Here is a 26,724-nt window from a genome sequence, read left to right as displayed (position 1 = left end):
TTTAATAGGTTGGCTTTTTCCTGGGCGTCAGTTGTCAGTTGCCCCATCTGGTTTAGCAGGGGTCCAGCATTGCCCTTGCTTTTCCTCCGGCTCCCCACATATCTGAAAAAGGACTTTTTGTTGTCCTTGATGCCTGAAGCTAGTTGGAGTTCAGTTGCAGCCTTGGCTTTCCTGGTTTGGTCCCTGCAGGACCGGATCAGCGCGGAGTAATCCTCCTTGGAGGTGAATCCCGTCCTCCATCCTTTGTAGGGTTTCCTTTTTAGCCGCAGGAGGTCCGCTAGGTCTCTGGAGAGCCAGGGGGGCTGCTGTGCCTTCTTGCTGCCTTTCCTCCGTGTTGGAATAGATTTAGCTTGTGCACTGAGGATCGCTTCCTTGAGAAGCAACCACTCTTCTTGAACTCCCATCTCCCTGGGGTCATGGTCCCTGAGGGCCTGACTGACTAGCCTCTTGAGCTTATCAAAGTCGGCTTTTCTGAAGTCAAGGACTTCTGTGTTGCTGACTGACTTGCTAGCTTTATGGCGGATGGTGAAGGTGATTAGCTCGTGGTTGCTGTCACCCAACTTCTCATCAATCACTAGGTCGCCGATTAGGTCGTCCCCCGTAGCCAGTACCAGGTCAAGCAGCTCTTTGCCTCTCGTTGGCCCATAGACTTCTTGAGTCAGGTAGAGGTCATCCACACACGAGAGAAAGCTTTGCGCCTGCTCAGATTTAGCTGAGTGATCTTCCCACGAGATGTCCGGGTAATTGAAGTCACCCATGACAACCAGGGTCCTGGAGCAAGCGGCCTCAGTCAGTTCCCGGGCGAACTCCTGGTCAAGCTCAGGACTTTGAGTGGGTGGTCTGTAGTAGACTCCCACCGTTGTGTCCCCTGTGCCGTATTCCTCATGAATTTTTACCCAGAGGGTCTCTAGCTGTCCATGCCGGTCGCCAACATCAGCTTGCAGGGACATGTAGCTTTCCTTCACATAGAGAGCTACACCCCCGCCCCTTTTGTCAACACGATCCCTCCTGTATAGGGTATAATTCTTGGTGAGCTCTTACTAACATATTATGTAGCAGCATTAAATATCTTCTCTGTACTAGGAATATCTTGCCTTGTCCATTCTAGGAGATTTAAAAGAGCCTCAGCTAAATGTGTTCATCTGTCATGAACACTTGTGGCCTGGAACCTGGGATGACTTTACTGTAAATCCTTCTTGTGCTCTGTTTTCTGCATGTCCTTTCACTGCATCCGAGGAAGTAAGCTACAGCTCACAAAGGCTTGTGTTTAGATACATCTACCCGTCTTCTACTTGACTTCAGACTAACATGCTAACTCTGTCTCTGTGTGGTAAATGGCCAAAGTTAGCAAGGCGGTACTCATAGATACACACCAGTAAGTCTTAGCACCAAAGTAGTGCAACCAGTATGCCAATGTGGGTATGGGTTGTGTGGTTCTGGGTGAAAGCTTGTGGTTGGCTATCTGGAGGCCAAGGAGTGTTTATAGCAGGATGCACCTTTTAAATATCCTTGATTAGCATCTTGTGGAAGGGTGAATTTCATGGTATTTGTGCAGGACTTTGAATTAAAGTCTTTGAATAAAAGCTTTTGCCCTAGGCTCGGTATATTAAAATTGTCAGCTCTCTGTTTGGAGGTACAAAAGACTTCTTTTTGGATAACCAAATTAGTTATGCTTCGTGTGTCAAAAAGGGATTTCAAGTGAAATACATGACATGTCTTTTAATTTTGCTGTAAAATGACTTTGACGTTGTCAGGCAGTTTTATTAATCTCAATTAATATGTCAGATTTCTTCGCTTGATGTCATTTGTTAAATTAGGTGCCAGAAAAAGCTTGAGTTTCTACAGGTGTGCATGTGTACGCTGAAGGGAGGCTCCAATATATGACTTAAAATTTTGAGTGAGGGGAGTGCAGAGATAGGTATAGCTGGAAGAGAAATATTTAACCTGCCTTCTTAGCAGGATATATACAAAGAATGTCTTGGCCGTATTCTGAACTTCTTTTTGCTGATTCCTATTATTTTAAAAGGTACCTTTTATTATTAAACCACAAACTCAATTTACTATCTTATTCTTTTAGGGGTGCACCAAAATACCAGTTGGCTATTGGATTGGCACCGATAAAAGGAAAAATGATGTTGTTGGCTTTTTTTGGTTGTTGTAGCCACATAATTATCACCGTGTGCCTCGAGCACCCTAGTGAGAGTAGTCTAATGCCCACGCCCCACCACTGGCCCTAGCCCATGGCAGACTGCAGATCTTGGGAAGCAGCAGGAGGGGTGTGGTTGCAGGGCACCATGCTCACCACAAAAGGATTGTTACTGGCTGTTGCCATGGCAACGCTCAGGGGCCTGAGCACTGGGGCTGCTACGGAGATGTTGGGCTGTGCGCAGGCAAGGTAAGGTGCCACGCAAGGGACATTCTGCTCCGCCTGGGCAATGGGTGTCTTTGCAAAAGCTGCTTCTGCTTGGTGGCTGTGGGAGCTCATCTGCACAGGGCCCAATCCATTAGCCAAGTGTACCCTGGGGCTCCAAATGCACCTGGTCCTGCTGTCTGCATGAAGGTCTGTCCTGCCCAGCCAGGATGGCAACATGGGCTGTGTGGGGAGCAGGGCTGCAGGTAGGAGCTGTAGGCGAGGGGACAATGTGCATGGGAATAAGGCAGCCATTACCTTCCTCATCATGAGCCAAAGTAGTCACGAGGTGTGTATGTGTGATAAATGCAAAACAAGCAAACAGGTTTATTTATGTCAGTAGTTTAAAATGCCTTGCACTATTACCGAATATTGATTATTGGATCAGCATTGGCCGATTATGGTTGTTTAACCATTGGCTATCGGTATCAGCCAAGAAAATGTTCATCAGTGCACTCTTATTATTTTTTACTTCTGATCTTATGACAGAATAGGTATTTGGCATCTGAGACCAGAAGGGCTTTTATAAGGATGCATTAGAGTGGAAGTGAAACACTTCTAAGCATTTCAGAAATCCTTGAAAGCATCCTGCTTAAAAGCATCCTTGAAAGCATCATCCTGGTGAACCCTGTTGTAGCATTATATATGATATGGAGTATTTTGATGCTCTTTCAAATCTTCAGTGGGAAGCAGTTGTGCAGTAGTTACATTTTCTAATTTGTATTGAGTTTTCTGCACATTTCTCCTGGGACTGACAACATATCTGTCTTCAAACTTTTTAGGAGTGCCAATCTCTGAGGCTTATCTGATACTGCTCCTAAAAGTGTTTGTTTCAACTTTTAGGGATGTCTGTACACAAGCGCAGAACCTGCTCCAATCCAACGCTCTGTAATTACAGTGTGTCGGAACAGAATCAATTAATCGAGTCTGCCAGAGTGTGGTAATTACTGCACTCCAGCAGCTTCCCGTGTCTCTTGCATCAGCATCCAGCTCTTCAAAATGGCGGTGGGACACTTGAACTAAAACTCATGAAACAAACTTTGATTCAAGCACCCCTGCTGCCATTTTGAAGAACATGGGCACTGATGCATGGGATGATGTGGTGCTTCTCTTGGAGCCACTCTAATTAGAGCCCCCCTTCCCTTCCCCAGCACTCCTGGGTTAAAAGTACCCTCATTGAGCAAATTTAAATGGAAGAAAACATGCCTACTTCAATTAGAACTGAAACAGACTTACCACAACTATGCAAAACCTTGAAAATGCATGTAAACAATGCTGAGGGTTGTGTCTGGCCCCTCAAAAGTAAACGTGCATCCTTCTGTGCCTCCTTACTCCAGCAGCATAACTGCTGGTTCTTGTGCATTTGTTTATTTAAGAAACATTATGCTTTCAAATTTTTTGTTACCATATAAATATGGAAATGCCAAATCACCTGCAGCAGTGGATATAGTTACATCTGTAAAATCAAAAGGTTATAAAGCACTTAATCATTGAATATTAAAGTCGTTATTTTATGATCCTTGTGCTGCCATATTTCCATTTCACAGTCAAGTAGATGATGTACATGAATGAAGGAAGTGGCATGAAGGTTTAGCTTCTTTCTAGTTCTGCTTCAGAGTATTGTTAGTTTTGCTGTAGCTCCGAATACCCTTCAATTCTGCCACTTTAAATCGTCTCTTCCTATTAGAAAATTTACATCATGACATTCCCTTAATTTAGTTTGTTAACTGATAGTAAAAGTTTAGGTCAGGAGGTGAGCAGCTGCAGTGATACACAGCAGCATTGGCCTTGCTGACAGTTCAATTAAGGAAAAAAAAATCTCTTTAAGTCACACCTTTGCCACTATAAATAAAAAGCCTCCCTTTCATAGTTCCAGCTTTCGGCTTGCTTGTTTCCAGTTCTATCAATGTAAGATTGTTTTTAATACTGGAAGCAAGATTTTAAAAAGAATACTTAAGACCCAGTGAAGAGCAAAAAAGTATTACAGTCCATTAATCCATATCTGACGCTGCTAGAGATCTTTTGGGGGTTTAGCTTGCAAAATGGGTGGGTTCTAGCATGGATTATAGTGAAGCCCAGGTTCTAACTTATACTTGAAGTAAGTAACTTACCCTTGGCTTAAAACAGCTCCGAATTTGGGCCATATATATACATACGTGTTCTGAATGGATAGTGTCTGCCTAAGAAGGTAGGGGTTACTATTGCAGTTCAGATGTACCCATTGTTCCTGTCTTGCTCCAAAATGGCATAATATTTGTTTTAAGTGCTGTACAGCAGGAGGTGGTACCTGCCATGTGGAAATTTCTAACTCTGAAGAATACAGTGGATTGTATAAGCTGTACAAGCAATACAGTGCGGCCCTCCTTCATTATATGAGACTGACAATGGAGTTCATCTCATTCCTTTAGCTGGTTGAACCCATGAAGGCTTCTTTCCAGTAATCCTCTTAAGCCTTGATATTATATCTTTTATGATGATGATAAATCTTTTCTCACTTTTGTGTGGTCAATTTTTAAAATATCAGGAAGGCTCTAGTTTGAGAGATTTTGTGATCTAGCAATACTATTATACAATTTCTAGTTAGTGCAGCATTTAATCTATTGTGTCATTTTGGGTTCTGTGCAATAGTTTTTGTACTAGCAAAGTTGAATAGTATTCACAGTTAAGACCAGATGTCTGTTCCATTCAGCTGCTGTAGATTTAGAGTAGTTAACTTCAGAGGTCATTATATTCAAGACTTTTTTTCCAGAAACACAGCAAAGTTGTACTTTCATGAAAATAATCTCTTTTAAAAATTGTCTTCCATATGTTTAAAGGGATTTGTGAAGCACTGAAACATTTGCCTTATGCTCTTTATTGAGGAATTATTTGTGCTGTCTTAAAATTCTCTTATTGTCAGATGTTTGGCATTTTTACTCTATAGTATGCAATTTTCCTTGCCAAAATAAGCATTCTGTCCTTCATACTTGTCCATTTGGCATTTTATTTAGTACCAGGTTCTCATCCTACTCCCTACTTGGTTTTCTTAACATAAATATGTAGGGGAGGCCCTCCCAGTGCATCTTTCCTTTTGTCGAACAATAACTAGACTACAGTCAGTGTTGATTTGGTCAAGTTATATTTTGTAAGTTGTGCTGTCTGAAGAGAGTCCATAACATTCATGGTATTTGAAAAAAGAGTCAGGTTGTCCTTCAGGTTCTCTTGGAAAGTCCAAGAACCAAACCCTCTATTTACTAGCTCTTACAGAAGAAAATAATGTAAGCAGTTGTATGTTTGCCATCTTTATTTAAGCTGGAATCTTTGCTTAAAGATTCAATTATGGTAAAAATGTGTTGGCTTTGGCCTTACTCAAGATCAGGGGCCCATCTAAAAGAATGGAATTTAAAATGCTCCTCTTCCTGATTTGGAAAGATAAAAGCTAATGGCTTAATTCAGCTAATCATTAAGGTACAAGGACCTCTCAGAATGGACCAAAAAAGGCAGTAAAGACTGCAGAACCAGTTACCAGAGCAATCTGTGGCAGTGTGTAGGTCTTAAGAGACCTGCTGCTGAGTACCTCAGTGTATTGTCAGTGTAAGTGTATCTTTTAAATAGAAAACGTATTATTTTTATCTTCATAGGTCATCTTTATTTATGGCCAAATGATTGCGAAGCAGGGTTGTTTGTTTTGGGGTTTTTTGTTTTGTTTTGTTTTTTTTGGGGGGGGGGGTTAAGATGAAGTAATAAGTAATTGTTCCTTATTTCTAATACCCATTTCTTAGCCCACTTGATATTGAATTCCAAATTATGTTGCTAGGCAGTTTAACAGAGGTATGTTCCTGTTTTTATAGGTTTTGGAAGAAAGGATGTGGTAGAACACTTGCTGCAGACTGGAGCCAATGTTCATGCACGTGATGACGGAGGGCTAATACCCCTTCATAATGCTTGCTCCTTTGGTCATGCTGAGGTGGTTAGCCTGTTACTGTGTCAAGGGGCAGATCCAAATGCCAGAGACAATTGGAACTACACTCCTCTGCATGAAGCTGCTATCAAAGGCAAGATAGATGTGTGCATTGGTAAGTATCTGTTACTGATTATATCTGTTTAATTAAATGCAAATGTATTGTACTGAGTTTGTATTCCTAACGGTTGTTGTAACTATTTATGTGCCACTCAGTAGCCACTGGGATCTACTGTTTTTTCTTTGCTTAAAAAGTTGGTGTGTTTCACTTGCAGTAATGAAGTCAGTTGATATGAAGATGGCTTTCCAGGCATGTACCATAATCTTTATTAAATTTGTGTCTGGAAGAATAAACTAGATCAGACAACTGATCTATCAAAATTTAGTTCCTAATTAAGGTTAATTTATGATTATTTTATAAATATATTGTCTTGGCGGAAACTATGTGAGAATGCATTGGAAAATAACATGGAAACTTACTCTGTGATAACATCTTGACTTCTTGAGTCTGAACTTGGCATTTATGCTCTTTTGTCTGTGGTTTGAAGGGGACTTTTCCCACATTATAAGAAATGAAGAGCCAACTTACTAGTATTAGGTGGCTTTGGAGGACTAGTTCCATGATAAGTACAGCATGGTAATATATTTGCGGCATATTTTCTAGAATGTTTCAGCAATTTAAAATTTATTTGTATCATATTAAGTGCTCTTTCATCTGGATGTCTCTTATTACAGCGTTTCTCAACCTGTGGGTTGTGACCCAAGAGTAGGTCTCCAGAATATATGAAAAGATTGCGAACAGACTTAAAAAATGGATCAACAAATTTAAAAAATGGATTCTCCTTTAAAGGAGAAAAACATGGGAAACCATGGCTTTTTCCCTTGCATGCTGGCAGAGTTCCAGCCTGCAAGGGGCTGCTTGAAGACCCCCTGCCCCACACACTGGGGGGCTGGGAGCAGTGGGTCAGGAATAAGTATCACTGCATTGGGAGTGGCCATCGATGTTTACAAATAGGTCCTAGTACAAAAAAAGTGAGAACCACTGTTTTATTGTACATATTCTTAACCTTGGTACTTCCTTCTTTTCTTTTTTGTTCAAGCAGAGTTCTCTATTCTTTATTTTAAAATTGAAGTAGCTTGAAAGTGCAGTATCATATGTAGAAGGAATTTGGTACCAACTCTTTTAACTATTGCTCCTTTGACAAAACTGAATTATAAAAATCATCTGGTTAATAACACTGAATCTAGGGAAAGACATTTGGATGCTGAAGTTTTAGTTGTATGTTATACTTATAATTGTGAACACTGATTTAGGATCTTTAAGCAGGAGCTTGCGCTGTCTTGCTCTCTCCAGCAGAGTACGGCTGGGAGCATGGTGCCACTGGGGCACGTGCTGGATGGGGTGGAGAACATTTATCTCTTCATACAGGAGGTTCTCGTGGCATACCTCCGTCACTTTTGTGGCAGTGGCATGCTGTGATGCACCATTTGAGAATCACTGCCATAGGCATTCAAATTGGGAACATAGATTTTGAGTAAGGGTAATTAATCTTTGGAAAAACTAACTGGGGAACATAGTGGATGTTCAGTCACGTGCACTGCATCTCTGTAAAATTTCAACACAGATAAGAGCCAAGTATTATGTGACAGAAGGAGAAATCAAATTCACAGAACTACAGGAAATAATCTGTGGGTTTTAATGAATCACAGCTAAAGAAGAACCGGCATTGTAATGTGTTTTGCATAATGAGGGCAAATATTATTTTCAGATGCATTAAGAGTGTTGCATATAAGTTACAAAAAGTATTTTTCATTCTACTTGGTATTGATGAGGCTTCAGTCACTGTGCTGTGCCAGTTTTGGGCACTTCACCTCTAGAAAGGTATGGACAAACTGGAGAGAGTCCCAAGAAAAGCAACAAGACTAGGAGGCTTGGAAAATATGACCTGTGAGGAAAAGGTTGAAGGCTGGGTTTGCTTAGTTTAGAAAGTAAGACTTGTGTGTCCCACTAGTTTGGTTTTTTTCCTCGGTAGATAAAATCTTACAAAGAAGATGATCACTTTTTCTTGATGTCCACCTTGTAGGACAAGAAGAAATCTGCAGCAGAGAGAACTTGGGTTAGTTTTGGGAAAGGATGTGTATGGCAGTTTACCTAGAAAAAAAGTGGAATTTCCCTCACTGGAGTTTTTTCAGCAGACACACAAACATATTAGGTATGTTCTTCTAATGCTGTATTTTTTTGCATACAACATGGACTTCTCCACCCCCACCCCTATCAATCAGCCTCCCAAAATTGTGATGTATGCATTAAATGTGGAAGAAGATTTTCTGCCTAGGAAAGAAGCAACCTGATTTGATTCCTGTTCCGTGGTACAGCAGTTGTGGTACCACTACTGAGGCAGCTGATGGGGAGAGTTGACTTAATTGCTCATTGTTCCTCACTCCAGGGGTGTTAACAACCATCTCTTCTTTTTAATGGTCTTGATGTTCCACTAAAGCTAACCTTTCTTAGAGCAGTTTTGCTGTCTGCTAGCTGCTTCTGGTCTGTTTCACAGCATTTCTGGCTCGAACACTTGAGCTCTTTTCAGGGTCATAGGTCCACCCATGGAGACCAGAGTTCATCAACAGCCAGGGAATCACATTCAGTTACGCAGGAAAGGGAGGGTGAGTTAGCTGAAGATGAGGTTCTGCCCTGCTCTGTGCAGCAGTAACTTCAGGAAAATCTTCTTTTCTTTGTTCTGCCTTTCAAAAACAAGGTGGGTATTATATTTGGGGAATCTGTGTGAAAATATAGTATTTGTCCTGCCTCGGGGCAGGAGGATGGTCCTGGATTTCTTGGGGTCAGTTCTGACTCTGCATTTCTACGATAAAAATAGGTGTCTTTCCAAAACCTTTACAGTCCTTCATCTGGAATAAGTGAAGTTCATATAGGAAATTATATGTTTTGTGTCAGGCAAGAAGCTACCTGCTGGTCCCCTGTTTGGCTTTAAAAATCTGTGAATAGAGATTCTGGATCCAGCGATGATCCTTTTATCTTTTAAAGCAATATGCAAACTATACTTTTGGAAATTCTAGGGTGCCTTTGATCATTGAACAGCTTAGCTTGATTGAACAGAACTTTAACTGTTCACGGTCAAATTTTAAGTTACCTAGGAACTGCTAAGAGGTTGGCATTAATCTGTCAATTGTTGGGTATTTTTCATTTCAAGTCACGTGCCTGGATGCTGTCACCATAAGGATGGCTAATAATATATATAAAAGCCAGTGAGCATGACTAAGCTACAGTGTGTGACTGCGTGCTGTATTTTTACTTAAATGATTAAAAAAATGTTACACTATTTAATATTTGCAGTGTGTGCTCTTAATTCTAGTCTGTCTCATTTCAAACTACTTTCATGTAACTTGACACCTTTTAAAAACAAAATACAATTTTTAGTGTCAAACCCTAGTCCTTTATCATGTTTTTTGTTCATGAGTTCTTGATTTTTATGAAAGGCCTTCTTTAAGATATCAGAATACAGAGCAGAGTTAATTTAATGCATTAAGTTGTTGAATAAGATAGGAAATGCAAGAAGCTTGCCAGAGTAGATGGATAGTAGAACCTTATTTGTTCACTGAGCAGTGTTTGTTTGTTGTAGCATAACTGCCACAAAAGAAATTGGCTTGTACAAGCCAAATTATCAGATATTAGATTTAAACAATCAGGCATGCTTTTATAAAGTATTAATAGAACAATGTCTGTTGACACTGACACAACATATGAGAATTTTTATTCCTGGACTCCAAAATTCTAGTGAAACCCAGTAAATTTTCCTTTTGGAGGCTGGAGGAACAAATTTTTGTATTTTTGTTTTTTTTGTTTTTGGCTGTCTATTCTCAGGATTTTCCAAATGCTGTAATGCAAGATGCCCCATTTATCCTCCCTGATCACTCCCCCTCACCTCCCATTTTGATATAACCCCTTTTACAAATCATTCCTAGCATGTCAGTGTTGTTTCTTCTACCAGTAAGTAATATGGCCAGGAAGTGGTGTATGGTAATTGAGGTGAATGAAACGGGCCAGGAGATATGGAAAACTCATGGACAATGATCTTTCAGAGCAAAACTAAAGACAGCAAGATAGTACAGCTGGATGACAGCAAACCATTGAGACCATGATTGTGTTAGAGCTGAAGAATTGTAGTTTTTGGTTTTTTGTAGTTCCATGGCTTAACATGGAAAATACAATGTGAACTTGTTTTCAGAGGAAATGTGCTTCACAGCTGGGCAGTTTTTTTAAGGTTTGGCAACTGGATGCAAACATAGTTGCTGACAAGCTAATACATGGGTGTTATGCCAAAAAAGGAAAATCCACTGCATTGCGCATACAATTTCCTCAAAGGAAACAACATAGAAGGTGCATGTGTAACTTGACAAGTTACAGTCAAATTTTCTAGTCTTGCCTGATATAAGACTTTCAAACACAGAGATCAAAGAAAAGAAACAGAAGATCCCAGAGGGTTGCAAATACCCAGCCAAAAAAGTTGGTGTGTCCTGGTTGTCTTTTTAAGGGATGTTTAAACACTGGATTTTTAATGATTATAGTAATCAAAGCTTTGTGTCTTAGCCTCACTTAATGAATGTGTCTGTTCTAAAAAATGACTGAAACATTAGAAATAATACTGTTGGGACAACATTTTGGTGATATTTATATATCTTGAGTTGGCTCGTTTGTCATGAGGCTGCACTGTCAATGTTTAGATTCAGCTCCCAGTACTAATGAGAAGCATTTTGTTAACTTTTACTATCAAAGACTGAATACTGTTCATTCCCTTAGGGAAAAATCAAGCAAGAACCACTTGAACAATGGATGTTGCAAAGTCTTAGTAGAGGTTTTAGAAGCTAAGCTAGGAAGAAGTAATGCCATGGAGAATGAAAAATTTGAGGAGCACTTTTGGTAAGGTGGTGAAGATGCTAAGGATTTCTTGTTCCTATAGAATCCTAATAAAAATAAATATTAAAAATGCCCACTGTTTTTGTAAGGAGGTAGAAAGAGAACATAGCTTACAGGGCCTAGAGAAACATGAGTTTTAGCTACTTTCAAAGGAGAGTGGGGAGTTGCTGTTCAGAAGCATTCATCAGCTATTAGGCTTGATTACATAGTCATGATCCTGTAGGTGAGCTGCATCGCTCAGACTTCAGCCTTAGTGAAATGGGGTTATCGCTGGAGCAGTTTTGCTATCCTTTGATTGCTGCAGACAGAATTATACAGACATAGCAGGTGCATTTTTAACAGCTTCTACCTGCATTCATTGGTATTGATTCAATTGTGATGTCTGTTTATACCTATCATGTTTGCTATTGTTTTGAAGCAGAACTATGTAGATTCATCAATCTGTTGGGTTATCTGCTGATAAACAGGGATCCGGGTTTAACGTTTTCCATGGAAAAATGAGGATTTCTCCCTTTAACGGGGAAAATCATGGATTTTTCCCTTTGAAGCCAGGAACTTTAGGTTTTTCCTTGCAGAGTGGCACAATTCCAGCTTGCAAGAAGCTGCTTGGGGGGGAGGAGTGGGGGAAGGTGATGGGAGGCAGGAGGCACCATGTGCATATCTGCATCTGCACACATGGTCACCATTACAGCCAGGCAGGGTGATGGGAGCAGCTTCCACAGCTGCCTGCAGGTAAGTCTGTGGGGGCAGGGGGCCTAGACTGCATGGTGGGGCACAGTGGGGGCCACAACTCTGCACTATTGCAGTTGTCCTGTTCCTGTGGGGCATTGGGTCCAGCTGGGCTGCAGCCATGCACCCTGCAGCCTCGAGATTCAGGCAGCAGCAGTGGCTTGGTGAGGGAGGAAGGGAGTACATACTGCACCCTTGCCTACTGGGCCAGGTACCCTTGGGGCAGGGTTGTTGCCTGGGCCTGGGGTGCAGTCCAGCTGGGGCTGTGTTGGAACAGCAGCGGTGCAGGGCTCTTGGTGGTGGTGCCTCTGTGAGGGAGGGAGCATGTGTTGCACTTTTGCCTGCTGCCCCTTGGGGGCAGTGTTTGGTGCTGGGGCTGCAGTTCTGCTGGGGTGGTGGTGCTGGTGGAGGCACAGGGGTTGTGGCAGTGGCGGTGACAGCACCAAGTCTGCCCGTCTGGTCAGGCTGCAGCTTTGTGCTCCACATCCCACAGAAATCTGGGAGGGGAGCATGGGCCTATCATTCCTCCTCAGTGCGCCACCAGTGGGTGTACCGAGATTCCCCAGTGCCATCAGGGGGACACCCCCCCAGTGGTGCAGGGCAATCTCAGGCATGCCAGAGCTTGGCCCCCATTGGCCCCCTGATGGTCCAGGCAGTCTGGGCATGGCATACCAGAGCTTAGCACGTGGCCCTCATGGCACAGGGCTTGTCCAGGCCATCAGCGCCCAAGCTCTGACTAGTCCAGATCAGCCCTGCCCCTCTGCGTCCCCCTCCCCCCCGGCTTGGCAACTGGTGCCTCCTGGATCTGGGGGGGGCACCTGGGCTCCCCCCATAGCCGATCACACCCCCCTCCGGCTGAAATACTTCCAGTTGACTTCTGTGTTTGCTGTCGAGCATGTGGAGGGCCCCTCTGCACTCCTGTAGGACATTCCATGTGCCAACATCATTGCAGCTTTCACAAGTCGCACTGGTACCTTGAGGTATGTAGAAAAAAACATTTAAAGCTGAGTCTGTGTCCAAATTGCTGATTCTCCAAATAAGCATTGAATCTTCAGATTTGGATTTGGCCGAATCAAATCGGGACAGTGATGTGAATCAATTAATCGAATCACTGTCCCTGATTTGGGCTGACTCTAAACTGAATAGGGCCTGCTTTGCGCACCCCTACTCGGCACCACAAAGCAGCTGGTGAGGGACAGACGCAGCTGGACCTGTTTCCTGGTAAGCAAAGGGGGCAGGGAGAGCTCTGATTTTTCCATGATTTAAAAAAAAATATATCAAAAATCAAATACCAAAATATGCTTTAAAATTGCAAATATAGCAATAGAACAACTGATACCTATATCTATGTAGTGACATTTGATTTTAAGTGGAAAAATGTGGATTTGGGGTGTTTTAATAAGAGAATTTGAGATTTTTACACAGAAAACCAGAGTCCCTGTCTGTAAGTCTTGATATATGTTGGGTCAATTAATTTCTAAGATTTGTATAAAATTTCAGAGTTCTCTTTTTTCCTGAATCACTGAAATTTAATCTTTCCCTATCAACTAACGGTGATAGAACACTGCAATTTAAGTTGCATCCTTTTGTGTGCTTAACCTTGTCTATATAAGCAGTATTTTCAAGAGCTTTCCCCTATTGCTGCCATTCTCTGTAGCAAGAGTTTCATCTCAGCTGAGATTTCTCAAGAAATCTTTTGGATTCTTCTAAAATTGCATTAGTTACTTAGGTGCAGGGGGTTTTGTTTGCTGAAAATGATCTGACTAACACACAAACATACATGGTATTAGTGAGATGCTCCTATGCACATAGATGCAAAGCCCAGTTGTAACTGAAGCTCCAACAACAAAGGCCCTTGGAAGTATACAGTATGGCCAGGGCTCTTACTCTTCAGCAGGCAAGACCTGAATCCTAAAACTTAGCCATAATTTGTGCTCTTTTCATGGGGGGAGAGAGGGGCATCACATCTTTCTTAATGTGTATATACTGTGTGGTGCCTTTTTTGTAATGACTATTTCAAATGTACAGATCTTCGGAAGATACTTCAATAGCACTGTGGGAATTTACTGAAACTTTGAAGCTGTAGAGCTGGTAACACTAGAAAAGGAGATTTTTTTGTATGACTAGATGTAATAGTCCTTTCTGGTTTTAAAATCTAGAAAAGTTAATTTCATGTGGAAATAATATGTAATGAGCATGAAAGATGCATACAGAAATGTCAATACAGCAAATCACTGAACTACATTTCAGATTTGCATGCTGTTGAAAATACTCATAGTGTAATACTGTCAAAATTATGACAGAATAGGGGGTCAAACATGGATAGAGATGGTTATAGCTTCAAATAAGACCTCCTCTTCAAATTGATTTTAAGAGATTCATTAAAATGGGTTTAAATTATTGTCATGGGTTTTCAAAATTCAATAAAACTTTCCCAAACTTTTAAATTTGATTTCTGATTTTGTCCTGGGCAACTTTTGAGTACAGTGCTAAATCTGGACTATCTAGCTCTAACAAGGCATAGTGTAGAACTTAAATGTGCTCAGGATAAAAATGTTTTGATGACATCTCTTGCTGAGATGCTTTTTATGACAACAGCTGTAGTTACCATATTTTCTTGCATATAGCACATCCCTGATTAAGTTCCCTACCCTGCTTTTGAAAGCTAGAAAGAAGAAAAATCTTTCATTGTTTCTGCTGCAGGAGCCTCTGCTGGGGGAGAGAGAAAGAGGATGTGTCCAAAATTGGCAGCTAGGGAGGCTCATGTTAGTGTTTATTTTAGCACAGGCCCACCTTCCCTCAACCACTGCAACAGAGGTAGAAACTGCTGTTACCATATTTCCCTGTTTATACTGCACACTCAGTTTTCAGCAGCTGAATTTTAGAGAAAAAGGTGCATATTGTATGAGGAAATATGGCATATCATGACTTGCTTGTTTCATAGCCAAAACTTCAGCCTCCAAGTCAGATCTCTTTCTGTACAGACTTGCGAAATCACCTTTTTCTTCTTTGTGCATTGAAATCACCATTTCTTGGACTTGGCTCTGAGAAAATTAGATCTAAACAACCCTATTGTAGAACGTGGAATCATCTGCATCTGTCAACACAATGAGATGTTTGGGTTTTTTGCCTCGCTGGTTCAGTTTTTTTAGTAGAGCTCAAAATGAGCCATCACTGCCAGAGTTAGCATGGAATTCAGCATCGTTTAACTTGGTTCTCAAAAAGTCTGATGCCTGCCAGCACCCTTTCTTCACTAATTCATCTTTGCTAGACAGAGACCTTGTGGTTGCAGCAGGATCTAGCAGAAATTCAGCACTGTAAAGCAGTGATTCTCAATCAGGGTGTTGCAGCTGCCTGTGTTGGGGGGGAACTGCACACTGCGGTCTCAGGAAACCTGTGCAGCATGTGGCCCAGGGTCTGCAGTCAGCAGCTGAAGGCTGCACCACCACACCAAAGTTGGACAACCCCAGAATAAACTATATGGGGGGGTAGAAAACCTTAAGCATTGTGCCAGCTTAGTTTTGCCTACTAAATACCTGCATAAATCAGGGTCTTGCAGTGCTTCTGGAAGATCTCAAAGGGGGTGGGGGGAAGTCCTCAGTAGTTGTTCCCCAGCCTCAGAATTATCTCCCACATTTTTGCCAGGCAAGCTTAGTGCCTTGATGGAATTTGCAACTTAGGTTTTCTTAGCTGACATTAGGAATCATGATAGGTTATAAGAGCGAAGGTGGTCCCTTAGGTACTAACCATTTGACTCAGTTTATTTTAGGGCCATGTAAGTCAAAATGTCCACCATGAATTTCACTTTTCAGTTGGACTTGAGTCTTTTTGTCCAAGGAGGGAGTCCTATGATAACACTTTGTGATTTCAGCTGAACTACCTTTATTTTCCCAAATCCAAGAATATTTCCAATTTAAGATGACCCTCCAATAATTAATCTTTTTCAAATTTTTTCTAAAAATTGGGTGAGAAACTGGCTGCAGGATAGGACCCAGCAGGGTAAACAATAATCTGGCATGCATCAATCGATGCATCTGCAGCAAAACCAAGGAGGTGATTCTTCTGCTTTACTCAGCACTGGTCAGACTGCAGCTGGAGTACTGTGTCCAGTTCTGGGCACCACACTTAAACAAGGACATGGACATGGACATGAAGAGCCACCCATATGATCAGTCTTACACGACAAGCCATACGAGAAAAGGCTGAGGGATCTGGGACTCTTTAGATTGAAGAAAAGAAGGTGGAGAGGGGACCTGGTAGCAGTTTACCACTATACTAGGGGAGTATGTCGTGTCCCCTCCACCCCCAAGATTGGCCAGTGGCAGCTTTTGCAGGCAGTTGCTACTCATCACCTGCCCCCACCTTGCTGCTGATGTGTCTGTGGGCAGTCCCTGATTGTTGCTTGCTGCCATAGTACCCCTCCAAGTCTCGGGACGTACCTGTCATTCATGCCCAACCCTTTCCTATCTATTCCTCAAGACTCTGTCATTACTGAACTATTCCTGTTTGCCTTGCATCCCCCTTTCACAAGTTAAGAGGGAGAGGACTTCAGATATCCCAGATTCAAGCTGTGCCTTTCTCATGATTGGCATGTGAAATTCTCTCTTGTTTGAGAGAGTTTTGTGTGTCTGGGAAATTTTCTGTAAAATTCTTCCTGGCCCAGGAGGCAAATAAGCATGAACTTGGCACTAGCTCCACTCCTTGCTTTCTTCTTTGGCTAGAAGCAGCTCTTGACTTCCTTGCCAGATCTGACATCAAGTATATTTATGCATAGTCAACTAGGTTCACTGTTGCCAACTAAATCTAATTTCATAGCTCTGTTTTTATAGTGATGTGGTAGTCCATCATAAATTGGAGTTTCTGCGTCTCACCGTGCTTCACTGGCTCCACTTATCCAGCCTGCACCAGTTCCATTCTAGGGTTAGGCTCTTGTGGCTTGGCACTGCCAGTAGATGATAGATTCTTATTCCCTGGTCAGATCCAATGAGGAATACAGTTTCACTCATCACTTGGAATTGTATAAGAGATGAAGACTCCTTAAAGAGAGAACCTAGGACACTGGTCTGCTCTCCAGGCCCAATGTTTTTTGGTTAGTTATTGCACAATGTCTTCCTAGCTTTTCCTATGTGTTCCTTCATGGGCCAAAGGCAAGAACCTATGACTGAACCTGGCAACAGGTCAGTTTGACTGGCCGCTGCCTCTTCTATCTTCCAGCTTCCCCTGAATCAGTCATCTGCTATTTTCCCCAGATTAGGAAAACTCCCAGACCTAGATTCTAAGGAGGTGAACCTCTAGAGGCCAATCCCTTTTCTTCTTCCTCCTCATTGAGTCTATTGCCCCATCATTACTACAGCAGATGGGCCATTTGGGGAATTTTCAGGATGTAACAAAATGGTGTGGCTCAGGCTCTGTAGGTACCTTAGAGCAAACTGAGTGCTTTTATAAACATATAGATATTCTTCAGCAATCTGTCCCCAGCAAAGTGACCATCTTCATGACAAGGTTGTCATAGACCCTGGTAAAGAGCGTCTGACCATCCTGGCTAAGTGTGTCCCACTGACTTGAGACAGAGCTCCCTGTAGGGAGAATGGATATTATTTTACACCCACTCTGCACACTCCTGCCTGGTCACCATGATGGCCAATGAAAAAGCAAAGTGATTATGCTGTACGCTCAATGACAAAAACCCCAAGTACTTGGACTTATTGGGAGTAAATCCTGCTCTTTTTCAGTGAGCCCTCAGTTCCAGGTGGTGAACTGTCTGGAGCTGATTGCTAGATAGTATTTTCATATCTATAAATACATGCTGACAGTATGGCATCCCTGGAATGACATGGCTTCATGGCTTTTCTCAGAAGAGTAGGCAACAGGTAAATCACCCTCAGGGCCCTTTTGGGTATGGCAGATAGACCTGAATGGTCCAGGGCCATACAGTAGTGGTCATCAGTCCTTTTTTCTGCCTTAAGAGTTGGGCTTCTTAAGGAGAGTTGAGAATTCTGTGGAGGACCTCTGTTTTTGGCGGAGGAGGACTCTGTTTCTAAGAGGGAGTGCTGCATACCTTAAAGGATTTGGTGTCATGCTGTATCTGCTTAAGGTCTGCCCTCCTATGTGTAAGCAGAAGCATAGGTATCAGCAGTATTCTGGCCAAAGACTACTGCAAGGCACCTAGCTAAACAGCTGCAGGTCTGATTCTGTGTTACCATATTTACTTGATTTTGAGATGAGAGTCCCCCCATTCACTTTTAGGAGGTGGGTGGAGATGTGGACAAAGCCTTGTCTTAGAATTGAGTATCAGACCCCACTCCAGCTGGGAGCTGTGGAGAGTGGCTGTTCAGGGAGCCCAGGTGGGCTAAGGCCATCAGTGGCATGCAGATTCCTGCCTCTGTGCCCCCCCCCCCCCCATTTCTCTTGTTGGCAGGGAGCCAAGCAGGGAAAGAGGAATCTGTGTGCCACTGCTTTGGTTCCCAGCTGGGTCAGGCTCCCTATGCAATCACTCCCCACAGCTCCCAGCTAGAGCAGTCTGACTCCTAGCTGACACAAGCTTAGGGTGCCCAGAATTGTTCCTGCCCTGCATTGCAAGGAGCAGCTTTGGCAGAGTGTAGGTTCTTCCTTCCAGCTGCCAGTGGGGGGGGAAGGGGAGGGAGCTGGGCAGGAAGGAATAAGCTTCTACCACTGTCCTCAGCCAAGCTGAGCTCCCTGCACAGCTGTTCCTCATAATACAGCTGAGGAGTTGTTCTGGGGCTCTTCTGTGCTTGGATCAGCTGGGGAAAGCAGAGGTAGGAGTGAACGTGCAGGTGGTGCAGGGCGAGCCTCAGGGGGCATGGGGTGAGAGAACAGATTGCCTCTTTCTTACACTTCTTGCATTCCCGCCACCTTTCCCCATACTGCCTGCCTCCCACCCCCTGCCCTCCAAACCACTGCTTTCCTATCGCAGGGGTGGTGAGAGGACAGATGCATGTAAGATGACTTGCCAATAATTAGGTTCTAGACATGGAACATTATAACATTATAATTTTCCATGTCTAAAACCTAATAATTGTGGGGTTATTTTAAATTCAGTCATCTTAGATTACAAATATGGTAATTGTTTTGGGGTGGGCTGATCCCTGATTGATCATCTGACAAGCTGCACTGTTGTACGCGTATCTCCCTGTGCTAGCGAAGTAGCTGATCATGTTGTTGGAATTTAGATCCGTTTTATTAGTAAAGTGTTTTAGCATAATATGAAATACTCTATTTGGAACAATTGTCGTGTTGACATCAACCGAAACGGTAATTAAGAGTGTTCTGCTTTAAATTCTTGTACAACTGACTGGTATCAGCAGAGGTGCCATGCCAAAAATACCACATGACCTTTGAGAGAAGCAGAAAGCTGAGGAGCACAGCAAAAACTGAAGATGGTCTGGAATACCATGGGGCTGTCAGCAGATTTGTCTCTTGGCCATGAGTAGTTAATCTGGGTTCTTTAGTGAGGCTGGGGATTCCCAAAAATAGGATTTCTTTTTTGAGACGGTCTTTAACTTGGTTCCCTGTCAGACCCTACTTGGAGGCAGTTGACTTAATGCAGAGATAAACATGTATGCTCAATAATTCAGAAGACAAGCTATGTGCAGGAGAAGGGTATGTTTGGGGCTCTGTCTTCAAGCCCAACAAACTCTTCAGTGGGGCGAGGAAGCTGAAATGCACTATGGCAGAAGTTGAACTAGTAGTTAAAATAGTTTTGGGATGGCTACAGGTCCCCCGCCCCGAGCCCAGCTTAGCCCAACCTCCTGCTGGGAAGAACCGGACAAGCTGCTTACAGCTCCGTCCCACACTCTGTCCCAGCTGTGCAGCCCCTGCCCCAGCCTCCCTCTCTTGCCATGGGGTGCTCTATCTCCCCCCCAACCCCTTCCTTCCCCCCTCGCCCCTTCCCCCATAATACTGTTCTCCCAGCTGCCCAACTGCATATGGGCAGTCAGATGAGTATTGAGTGATATGGCTTGTTAAAAATCAGCCATTGGTTTCAGCCCAAAAAATCTCTGTTGGTGCACCCCTACATATTTGGTGTTTGCAGAACATCTCCCTCAGGTCTTTTGGTCAATCTATCCCTGCTTCCAGATAGGGACAGGAGTAGATGACCTTGTGAAGTCCCTTCCAGCCTCACTTTCTTACAATACCCAAATCCCATTTTTTTTTTTCTATGAGGTTTAAACCGTGTTAACTTGCAGCACCTGTCTGTCAGTTGTTATTGCTAGGGTTCCTGGTTTTCTCTGATTTAAAAATTGCAAATTCTCCAATTAAAAACCCAAAATCCGTGATAAAAATTAAAGGCCCACCACATCTCTCCTCAGTGCTGCTGGTGTCCTGCAGTGCCCCCCACAGCCACAACAGCCCTCCTGATGCCCCTCACAACAGCTCCCCAGACCCACAGACATGCAGACAGAGAGGCACACACAGATACTGACACCCACCCCAGCAGGTGTGTGTGTGGGGGCGGGGAAGAGGTGGGGCAGGGCAGGGCAGGGGAAAGGGAAGGAGCTGGGGCATAGATCAATAAGGGGGGCAGCATGCCCCTGTGCCCACTCCAAGGCTGGACTCAGGTGCAGACTTGCCCTTTGCCCCTGGATCCTAGAGGTAAGTGGGGCTTGATGGCTGTGGGGCAGAGCTAGGGAAGGTGGCTGGGGGCTGAGGGAGACAGGGGGTGCTGCTAGTACCAGGTAGCACACTGCAGCCAAGAGCAGGGACAGGGGGTGAGGGCAGGGGTGCTATTCGGTGGGCCACACATGCGCCGGTTGGCCTGACGGGGTTCATACACGGAGGCCACCACTGCAACTCTGCCACTGCACCCTTTGCTACCATTCCATGGCCATCTGCATGGCTTTGTGGGCAAGTGGCGCAGGGCACGGCAGCGGCAGTGCGGTGGCAACCACCACGTGCGCGCCACATATGTGCCAACTGGCCAGGGGGTAGAATGTGGGGCTTGCACGCAGAGGCTGTCATTGCAGTGCTGCTTGTGCCCCGTGACTGGCTGCATGGCTCCATGGCAGTGTGGGGTTGTGGCAGCTGCGTTCTGGCTGGGGGGCTTTGTAGGCAAGTGCTGCCACTCCGGAGCCATGCCCTTCGTCTCTGGATCCTAGAGGTGGATCACTCACCTCTGGCGGCTGCTGCTGTTTACCTGTGGGGCTGTGTCAGCATCCCTCGCCACCACTATAGAGCCAGCCACGGAGCTGTGCAGCTGGCCATATGCGAGCCTTCCTGTCCCTCTCCCCAGGGCAGCCAGCTGGGCGGCATGTGTGTGGCCCACAAATGGCAGGCACCAACACACCATGCCCTGCATTGCTTTCCCACAAACCTCCCTGCAGAGGAGCACCCCTGCCCTCACCCCCTGTCCCTGCTCTTGGCTGCAGTGTGCTACCTGGTACCAGCAGCACCCCCTGTCTCCCTCAGCCCCCAGCCACCTTCCCTAGCTCTGCCCCACAGCCATCAAGCCCCACTTACCTCTAGGATCCAGGGGCAAAGGGCAAGTCTGCACCTGAGTCCAGCCTTGGCTGACTCAAAGGCTCAGGCTTCGCCCTTCCCCTCTCTCCCTCTGCCTCTTGGTAGGGTTGTGGGTTTCTCACCCTTTCTGCAATCAGCTCTTGCAGGCTGGAGCTGTGCCAGCCTGCAAGAGGTCTTTGCAAAAGCAGCAATTCACAGATTTCTCTGCTAAAAAGGGAAATCTGCATTTTTCTCTGATTAAAAACAGGGAATCTGTAGTTTTCTCCATTTTTCTGTGGGAAATGTAAAACCTGGGTCCCTGATTATTACCCATGGCTCTTCATCTAGGTTCACCCCTTGCCCCTCCTTGCTTCATTTCCCCATTGAAGTTTCTTTTTCATCGGGACCACCCAGAGAAAGAAGCAACTTCAGCTTTGTATAGGAACCACAGAGGTAGTACCTGTGGGAGAATAGGCCTCTTACTAATATTTCTTTATGGAGGGAAAGAGCATGGCTGGACTAGGAAACTTACAGTTTGTATCAAAGGAAGTTGTGATCCTCAACATCTGTTAAAATTAAATTGTCAAAATTTATAAGCTGCGATAATTTCCTAAATAGACCTAAAGAATCTAGCCTAAGTGTCCTCTGAACCATGGGTACTAGTTTTTAACAAGTTTTGGAAAAAGGAAAGTTGTCAGATTGAATGGCTGTCCAGTGTAGTTCTGATCTTTAAAAAGTTAAAGAAAAAATATGCTCCAGAGAACTGTGTGGGGTTTTTTTTGTTTTTGTTTTTTGTTATTTTTTACTAAAATACTGGAACAGTTCATTCTAAGTCCATGGAACACCCCATCTGACTCTCTTCCCGACTCTCATCCTGAATGTCCTTTTTGCCTGCCTGCCTTAAAAAGGCTCAAGGAAGTATATGGAGGGAAGGGGGCTAAATAACTATTCTTTTTTTCTCTAAAAACATTGCTCAGTAAGAGCAAAATTTATTGTATTACAAGGACTAGGGCAGCATGCTGAGCAGTTATTGAGTTGGAAGTCAAACAAGTGCATCTTTCAGAGTGAATATTGACACTTGTTCAGTATTTTTCATAATGTATCTATTTTAAAATATTAAATGGAGAAGAAACTTCTAAATTCAGATTATGCTTCTGCAAAGTACCTTCTATTTTGTCCATTATGCATCTTTACTCATAATTTCATGGAAGATGAGATATTGAGCATCCCTAAGGAAAAGGTAATTTGCTTATGGCTACCATACCTTGTAGTGAGAGACAATATATAGTTATGTGAGTTAGCAAGTTCATGTAACTTGGGATGGGATACATACTTTACCAAAATAATTCAATATTCAGTGTGTATTGTAGTTCAAAATAGCGTGCAGGCTTCCCTCACTTTATGCTGTACATGTGTTCCTGGAAAATGGTGCATAACTCAAATTGGCATAAAGGGGATCCACTTTACAATGTAACAAATAAGGATATGTTCCAAGACCTCCACTGTACTGACCCCTCAGACGCATTTTTACCACATTTACAAGACTGTTTTGGTACTCACCAACAGCAGACAGTATACACAAGCACAGGGTGGCAATGAATGTTACCATAATGGGGGTGGTAACTACAGAAACGTGTTGCAGACAATGAGCAAGGAGCACAGATCCATACAGGAGACTATATTTTGGTGCGCGTCACTCCCACAACGCACCACAAAAAAGCAGCTGACTGCGGGCTTCCATCACACTGATCACATAAGAATGAAATTACCTCGCATATAACATTTTTGATATAAAAAAGGTTATCGCATAAGAGCGAATTCCCACATACAGAGCCTGCATAAAGTGAGAAAAATCTGTAACTGACTTCTTTAATTCTTGAACCTTGAGAAGCAAAAAAATTCTAACTCCATAAAATGCAGCATAAGGGACAAAAATGAATAAAATAACCAGTTTTGTTTTGCCTTGTGAAAGGTGGTTTCCCTAATAATTGAGGCACGGTGTCTTAAAAATATGCAGTTGGACTTTTGAAGCTAACTGTCCAGACTCTAATATTAACATTTTATTTTTTGCCTTTATTGTAGGACTTGAAATTCATTGTTAGGTGTCCATTCTCTCAGAGACAGGGTTTTGGACAAAACTATACTTTTGGATCAGAAAGCTCCCCCCCCCCCCCCACGTTGTTTAATGAGATATAGGTTTCAAATTTTATCTGGAAACATTTTAAATAACTTCTGTTGGTGCGGTGGGTTGTTTTTTGGGGACAAAAAACCTCTTCTTCCTATCAGCGTGTTTTAATAGTCTGCTGCTTTGTGTGCATGTCTGCGTCCTCTTAGTCTCAGATCTGAAAAAGACTGGTTGGATAAGACTTCTCTTTTCCATATTTTAAATATCCTACACAGGTGGTATCATTTCAAAGCTTTATTCATTTAGATTGATTGCTTTATTTTTTGTAGCTCTGATACCTGAAGGCATTTTAGCTAATTCTACATGTAATCCAGCATCTGGCTTCCACCAGGAAATATTCAGTCAAATTTCATTTGGGAGGAATAACAGCTAGAACAGGGGATTAGAATCAGACTTGAATTTAGTTTGATTTCCAGGCTGTACCATTACTGTGCAGCGTGACTATGGGGAAGTTAAATATCTAAAATACCATTATAACCAATTGCTTCTACGCAACTATGGAGCTTAGTTCATGATGCTAGAGTCCAAGCAGTTCTGCTAGATTTGCTGTTTCTATCCCTTTCTCTCCTCCCCTGCCTCTGGAGAATTACCTTCTTGATGGGTGCATCTCAAGAATGCCTAGAGCAGCAGTTTGATCTGTCAGATGACACATCAATAATAAAGTTGACATACTTTATCTAAGTGAAATACGAACCAGTAAAACTGAAGAGGCATTATTCTCTTAAAGAGAAGCAAAATTGGGACCAAGCAATAAAAAGAGCAGGTGCTCTTAATTTAAAAACAGCGTTCTGCTCTAGATATGGATTAGAACATAAACTGTTCAGACAGACTGAGAATGCAGTTAAGATTTCTTGCTGTTAATAAATAGTATACTAAAACAAACATCTAGGGCATAATAGTGGCTATAGACTTATTGTTTGAAGGGAAAACTGACTTAATACTTTTGATGCGGCATAAATAACAAAGAACCAACTTATCCTGTTTACAAAATGAGATAAATGCTTTTCAAAACTAATATGAACATAACTTAGACAGTCAGACAGACCCTTTCTGTTAAATGCCAGTGGTACTGCAGGAAATAAAGGCAGACTGCCACAATAATGATAACACAGTGTCCTTTGTAAATGGCTCCAAGTCTATGATAGCTAACTGAAATACCTTTAAACATGTTTTTTGAAAACCTGCTTTTGTTGCCAATTATTCTGTATATGGATTCAGGTTTTGAGCTAAGAGTTTATTTGCTAGACCTTACTCTGTACAAGGTGAAAGCTGAAGGTTTGTTGATATCTACAGCATTTGCTACCTGTAGCAAAATTAAGATGTAGAATGTGAAGGCTTCCAGCCCTAAGGATTGTGAAGAATTGTAACAAGAATGTCAGTGTTTCCTTCCCAGGGTTGAAACCACCCTGAAGAAATTCTCAATGGGTTTGTGAAGTGTGAAACTGAGAGGAAGATGTATATACATATCCAAATTATTAATGGATACAGTGTTAGCAAAGACATCTAATTTGGGATTGCAGGATAGTCCTATGGATGCCAAAATCCCCAAATATCTTCTCTGGTGACTAAAACTTCTTGTTCTTGTCTTTCCCTGTTACATTGTCAGTATTTAAGAGTGAGAGGCTGAAAATAGAGTAATGAAAAATAAACTAGATTTCTGTGGTGGTTGTGTACTTTTCCGTATTCAATTCAAATTTTGTTTTTCCTCTACAGAATAGTCTCATATCACAGTGAAATACTGTAGAAGCTAGAAAGCACTCTTAGTATTTGAGGACCTAGTTTGCTGTGCAGTGCATAAGTCCTTGACCATGATGAATCTATTTTGAAGCCAGAATCTGCAGTGTTTGGTGGAAAACTCATTTATTAGATAATCTTTTGAAAGGTACATTTTTTACAAACCAAAATAAAAGACTTGCAACAATAACAACATAAAACAAACAAAAAAAACTTACATGATTTTCCATAACAACCCCCCCCCCGCCCCCCCCCCCCCCAATATGGAAAAGATCAAAGTTTCAAATGGTTGTTCAGTGGGCTCCCCCACCACCTCCACCATTTAATGAACATAAGATGTGCTATCCTGGTTGAGACCTATTGTCCGTCTAGCCCAGTATCCTGTGTGTAACACTGGCAGAAGTGGATGCTATACCAGGAAAGCCCTGAACTGGATACTTGGAGTGATCTGTTCCCTATTCTAGGAGTTTTCAACCTTTTTTAAGGAGTACCTTAAAAAAGTACTTGTGGGTACCCCCCGGATGAGGAGAAGGGGGGTCCCCCAGGAGCCAGTTGACGAGGGGCGGGAGGGGAGGGGGATTACTTGGGCAGCGGCAGCAGAAGAAGCAGGGGTACTTGGAAGTGTGCTGCTGCCATGCGGCAGTGCTCTTGGTTCTCTGCACCAATGCTGCATACCCCTGGTTGACAACCCCTGCCCTATTCAATACCCTGCCTGGCATTCACCATATATTGAGTTAGAGATACCAGGGGAAATATCTCCAACTATTCTGTTCCATAATGGAACTGTAACTGCAGCTGGAAATAGACTCAGAAGGATTGTTCTTTGTCATTATTTATCCACATATTTATTTTCTTTCTCCAACATAAAATAATTAATCCACCCCTTGAATCTGTGAACCATAACCCCTAGCTACCATTTTGGTAGGAACTTTGGTCATCTTAGATGATCTGTTTTATAACTGAGGCACAAATAACTTGGGACAAAAAAATAAGTAGTCTAAATATAAAAGACAAATCTCAAAATCATTTTTATTTTGTTCGAGTGCTTTAAAATATTTTTCAGTCTACAATAAATTCTTTTGGGGAAATTTTTCTGGTATTCCTTTTTTTGTTTCAAAATGGCTCCCCTCAGCTAAGGGCAAACACTGAACTCTTCAGAAATTGGACAAGCTTAAGATTTTAGGTTCCTACCCATCTCCTTGACCATTTTAAGGATGCATTTACACACTGTTGATATAAAAATCTACAACATATAGAAAACTGAAAAGGTGGAGGCAAAGCAACGTCTCCGAATCTATACTTGGCGGGGATGTCTCCAATTACTCTTGTAAGCACTT

At 42.9% G+C, this 26,724-nt stretch overlaps 1 protein-coding gene across 1 annotated transcript in view; it reads left to right on the top strand.

Moving 5' to 3' along the window:
- The window catches only part of TNKS (tankyrase), a 264,147-nt gene that overhangs the window by 41,630 nt on the left and 195,793 nt on the right, over positions 1 to 26,724 (top strand). The window contains exon 2 of the mRNA XM_090036890.1: positions 6,241 to 6,465. Coding sequence (XP_089893016.1) covers positions 6,241 to 6,465 — 225 coding nt within the window. The remainder of the gene's footprint in view (positions 1 to 6,240; positions 6,466 to 26,724) is intronic.

This window comes from Crocodylus siamensis, chromosome 2 (genome assembly GCF_052110815.1).
Source record: "Crocodylus siamensis isolate JL-2025a chromosome 2, ASM5211081v1, whole genome shotgun sequence".
Lineage (NCBI taxonomy): Eukaryota > Metazoa > Chordata > Crocodylia > Crocodylidae > Crocodylus > Crocodylus siamensis.
The sequence above is the reverse complement of the archived record's forward strand: the minus strand, read 5'-3'. Positions and strand labels throughout refer to the sequence as shown.